The sequence below is a fragment of the Arachis ipaensis genome, chromosome B6 (genome assembly GCF_059453495.1).
Source record: "Arachis ipaensis isolate K30076 ecotype BB chromosome B6, ASM5945349v1, whole genome shotgun sequence".
NCBI classification, from domain to species: domain Eukaryota; kingdom Viridiplantae; phylum Streptophyta; class Magnoliopsida; order Fabales; family Fabaceae; genus Arachis; species Arachis ipaensis.
This window is the reverse complement of record NC_142441.1, coordinates 124,502,806-124,508,471: the sequence shown is the minus strand read 5'-3', so window position 1 is coordinate 124,508,471 and position 5,666 is coordinate 124,502,806. Positions and strand designations below refer to the sequence as shown.

Here is a 5,666-nt window from a genome sequence, read left to right as displayed (position 1 = left end):
TGGGACTATTTGCCAAGAATTCTCGACTTCTTTTTCATTGGCAAAATAACTTTCAAACCAACTTACCTATACTAAAGCATTTTTCTTTTACTCGACGGTTGTAATTTCGGGCAACATTCTCTTTTTGCCTAATCACGTTTTCGAGCACCAAAATGCGCTTCGAGTCTAACTCATTCAACTCATCAAACATTTCATTCCAATAATCATCGACTAGCAAATCGTCTTGCTTTGACCCCCTTAAAGTGTTAAGATTGATTTCTAATGGTAACACTGTATCATGGCCATATACTAATTTATAAGGTGAAGTACCTGTCGATCCCCTTGGTGAATTTCGATAAGCCCACAATACTTGTCTTAAAGTTTCATGCCAAGTTCGGGGTCTATTTCTGATTTGCTTTTTAATCAAACTAATCAAAATTTTATTTGCTACTTCAACTTGGCCATTAGCTTGTGCATAATAAGGAGTTTAAGTAACCATATTAATATTCCTTGAAGTTGCAAAATTCTTGATTCGCTGACCAGTAAACATAGTCCCTTGGTCAGTACTCAATGTTTGAAGAATTCCAAATCGATGGATTATATGTTCCTCGATAAAATCTATTATTTCATTTTGCCTAGCTTCTATTAAAGGAACTGCTTCGACCCACTTTGTAAAACAATCTATTATTACCAGAATAAATTTATGATGTTTTGATGAAGAGGGATGAATCAATCCAATCAAATCCAAAGAACATCCTCTAAACGGCCATGGCTTAATAATCAAATACAACTCAGATGCTGGGATTTGTTGTATCGACCCATGCCTTTGACATTCTTGACATGCCTTTACGTATTCAATACAATCTTTTATCATTGAAGGCCAATAGACATGATTTTGATATAATACCTATTTCATTTTCATTCCAGCCTGATGAGCACCACATATACCTCTATGGACTTCATCTAAAGCAATGTCTTTATCATCTTGACTTAGACATCTCGAAAGACTCCCATCGATTCCCTTCTTATACAACTCATCAGCCATTAAGACAAAATTCATTGCTCGCAATTTTATCTTTTTATCGATTTGAGTACTAGGATTCTTTAAATACTCAGCAATGGATTTTCTCCAATCATCATCTTCCCAATCATCTACACATAAAACATCTCTTTCATCTACACGTACCAATATTTGGTAGATATTTGCCAACTTTCTTAGTGTTTCTGGACCTATCTTGTACCTCGAAGCAATTTGGGCCAACTCATTAGCGATTTCATTCTGGATCCTTGGGATATGGACCAGTAAAACTTTTCGAAAAGAAATTAACAATTCCCAAGCTATTGCCAAATATTTTTGTAACCTCTCATTGTTACACTTGAACTCTTTCAATAATTGTTTTAAGACCAATTGAGAATCTCCTAAGATTTGGACTTCCAAAGCACCTTTCCCAATCAAAATTTCCAGGCCTAAAATTAAAGCTTCATATTTTGCCATATTATTCGAGCAAGGATATTTTAGCTCGAACAGAAATTCTGATGGGATTCCCGCTGGTGACACAATAAGAATTCCTACCCCTGCACGATCTTTGTGCTTCGATCCATCAAAATATAACTTCCAATAATCAACTTTAACATTGAGTATATTTGCCCCCTGGTCATTCAGATTGTTCGAGCTATCTACTAGAAAATCTGCAATAACCTGACCTTTCACAACTTTAGCTAGTATATACTGCAAATCAAACTCTGTCAAAGCTAGCATCCATTTTCCCAAACAACCTCGTAACATTAGAAAACTCAACATATATTTGACAAGATCAGTTTGTGCAACAACTTTCATAGGTTTATCTACCATGTAACACTTCAATTTCATGCATGCGTAGTATAGGGATAAGGACAATCTCTCAATTGGGGAATACCTTGCCTCAATATCAGTCAAAACTCGACTAAGGTAATAAATTGCCTATTCATGTCCATTTTCATCATCTTAGACTAACATACACCCAATTGCATCTGTAGATGCTGCAATGTACAATTTCAATGGCTCATGTGGGCGAACATTCGCCATTATTGGAGCTTTAGACAAATAAGCCTTTATTGACTCGAATGCATGTTGATGCTCATATGTCCATTCGAACTGTGAGTCATTCTTTAACTTTACTAAATGTGCAAATACTTGAGTTCGACCAGAAGGATTCGAAATAAACCTTCGAAGATAATTTACTTTCTCCAAGAACGATTGCACTTCTTTTTTCGATTTAAGAGAAGACAATACTAATATTGTATTAGCCTTACTCTTATCGATTGCAATCTCCTTTTTGTGAGCAACAAAACCTAGGAAGTTTCCTGCCGACACACCAAAGGCACATTTTAAAGGATTCATTTTCAATTCTTTTTTCCGCATAGTAACAAATGCCTTTCTTAAATGATCAATGTGTTGATTCACTAAATTTGACTTGACCATTACATCATCAATATATACCTCCATAAATCTCCTGATATACTCATGGAATATGGCATTCATTGCACGTTGGTAAGTTGCACCAGCATATTTCAAACCGAAAGGCATAACTACCCACTCATACGTGCCTAATGCCCCGGGACAACGAAAAGTAGTTTTGGATACATCATCTTCTGAAATGAAGATTTGGTTATATCTTGAATAACCGTCCACAAAACTTAAAATCTCATTTTCTGCTGTAGAATCGATTAACATATCTGCTATGGGCATGAAATATTCATCTTTCAGGGTGGCATTATTAAGATCCCTAAAGTCAATACACACCCTTAATTTTCCATTTTTCTTCATCACAGGAACAATATTCGAAACCCATTCAACATAATGTGCGGTTCGAATAAATTTTGCTTTAATCAACCGTTCTATTTCTTCCTTAATCTTTTGATTGATTTCGGGAGCAAAAAGTCGAGGAGTTTGTTTCACAGGTCGAGTATTTGGTTTCAATTCCAATCGATGTTCTACAAGAGAACGCTCAAGACCAGGCATCTCATGATAATTTCAAGCAAAATAATCTTTAAATTCATGTAAAAGTTGGGAAAGTTCAGTTCGAAAAGGATCCGGGAGACCTTTACAGATGTAAGTAATTTGAGCATCATCAATAGATCCCAAATTAATCTCCTCTAGGGGATCTTGGGATTCAAATCCTCTTAAAGGATCCTCATCTTTTACTGAATATTTTTCAAAATCCAATGGTTCTAAATCATAGATGCAATCAAAAGAGAAATCAATAGAGTCATTAGGAATAGAATGAACTTGATCATTTGCTGGATTAACAACACCTTCATTTTCGATACAATGAACTTCTCTTATTTTATCAACAGTTTGACTAATAATATCATTTGAATTAGATAATGAAGAAAAACTTAAACCATGACTAAACTCTATCAAAGACATCGAATTCTTACTAGTAACAGAAGAAATTACATTCCTAAGTGATTCAACTTCATCAGAAGAACTAACTTTATTCTCTACTGAAGGAAAATTACTTATATAATTATTTAAAATTACCAGATAATATGAGACATCTTGATCATGTTCCATCGAACAACGTCTTGAATCCATTCTAGGACGAACAATCCCAACCAGTTGGGGGCATAGCAAGGTGTGGATAAGGCAGTTTCACCGTCAGACCTTCTGAAGACAAATAGTAACCCTCACAATTGTAAGAATTCAACACCCTGTCAACATTCAAAGACTTTAATTTTGGACTATATACCCTGAAATCAACATGTAGTTGTTCAACATACAAATTTGAATCAGCCTTAACAATTTCAGGCTTTTCATCTTTTGTCCAAAGCAGGACACTTTGATGCATAGTAGATGGTACAACCCTAGCTCCGTGAATCCAGTCCTGGCCTAATAAAGCATTATAACTTGCCCTCGAAGGTACTACCACGAAAACAGTGTTTTGTTCGGAAGACCCCACCTTTACCTCCATGGTAACCAAACCTTTCACAGGAGTAGAAGTACCACTAAAGTCTGTTACAGTAATGTTGGTGGGGACCAAATCATCAGGATACTTACCGACTTTCATCAACATCCTCTCTGGTAAGAGACTTATTGTTGCCCCACCATCAATTAAAACTTTACTTACTTTAATTCCTCTCATAGTTGTAGTGATATGAAGTGGACGAAGATGAGACTTTTATTTTTCAGAAGGCCTTACAAAGCACCCCAGTTCATCTTCATATCGGATGAAAGAAAAGGCCTCTTTAGCATCCATATCATAATCTTCTTCAGGGTTACCTTCATATTCACCCAAGTATTTGGTTGGGATAATTGAAATTGTTCCAACCATTTTAACATCACCCTTTTCGAAATACTTTTCATCTAAATCAACATCCTTATCTTCGTCCACACCTGGAGTATTAACTACTGCTTTGCCTTTATCCAATTTCGCATGAGAAGGAATACCTTTTGAGTAAGTTTCTCCATCAGATGGAAAAACTACTCAAGAGTGCACTGATGGTGTTGCCCCCTTGCCTTTCTCAGTTTGAGGCTTCTTTATTTGCTGTTGATTCCTTCTTCCTCTGCCCTTTGGGTACCCCCAAACTCGGCCATGATAGTACAGATACTGACCTCGAGGAGGTCCTCGATGTCCCCATTGTGGGTTTCGCCTGTATTGAGCATCCCCATTCTGGAATTCTCGGCAATTCTGAATCCACTGAACTCCTATAGCTTGAGAACGGCTTATTGGCATGGTAGCATCTTGTTGAGGAGCCTTAGAACTTTGTCCATCTACTCATTGAATTGGTTTCCTCTGACGAGCCTGCTCCTTTCTATGAGCCAATTCTTTTTTCATCCTTTCTTTTTCAAAGATTGCTGCAGCCTCAGCATCAAACACAACATTACATCGAAGACACAGAGATATGTCATGATCTTTGATCTTTTGCTGCACCAAAAAAATCCAACAAACCATCCCTCACTCGAGGATATACTGATCGGACTTGTGATTTGAAATCACCCAAAGTCTCATTAAAATCATAAGACATTCCAACTATGTTCACACCAAAATATGGCTCAGCAAAACTGGCTTTAGCATCAAAAGGATCAGCATCAACTTTCATCTCTTTTTTCCCATCATCAAATTTCAAATGTCCTTCCATAATAGCCTCCTGTATCAAGTCCCTAAAATGAACACAGCTATTAGTCGAATGACTAGTTGCTTGGTGAAATTTACAGTAAGGTTTTCCTTTTATATCTTTCACTGAAAGTAAAGTTCTACCATCAGGCAGAATTAACTGTTCATCTTTAAGTAACACATCGAAAATCTATTCAGATTTCGAAATACCAAAACTATATTTCTTTCCACTCTTTAGTTTTGAATCATTCGACTTTTCATTACTAGAGAGATTTCTAAGCAAAGAACACACATATTGAGGACCCTTCTTAAGTTCAGCTAAATCAGCCTCCGCTTCGAAATCGAACTCCTCCTCTGAGGATTCCATGGTCACATAAGCAATCTTTTCCTTTCGGGTAAAAGGTCTACTTTTTAACCTATGTTCACTCTTATATTTCTCTTTTTCCTTTTTCATAAGTTCAACCTAATGAACCTTTTCAGCCAAATTGGCTAAGTCAGGTATATGCACATTAAGTAGTTTTCGACGCATATAAAATCATAACCTCATAACTGCTATTTTCACCACTTTACTTTTAGGTAGTGACACATAAC

General features: G+C 36.4%; 1 protein-coding gene across 1 annotated transcript; it reads right to left on the bottom strand.

Annotated features, from left to right (window-relative positions):
* Positions 1 to 886: 886 nt before the first annotated feature.
* LOC148562602 (uncharacterized) lies at positions 887 to 1,831 on the bottom strand. Its single transcript, XM_088490932.1, has one exon. It carries the CDS (start codon positions 1,829 to 1,831, stop codon positions 887 to 889), a length of 945 nt encoding a protein of 314 aa, XP_088347058.1.
* Between the last annotated feature and the right edge of the window lie 3,835 nt (positions 1,832 to 5,666).

Bases quoted from the DNA above. Each gene is read 5' to 3' on its own strand.
- LOC148562602 (XM_088490932.1), bottom strand. From the start codon at position 1,831: ATGGTAGATAAACCTATGAAAGTTGTTGCACAAACTGATCTTGTCAAA.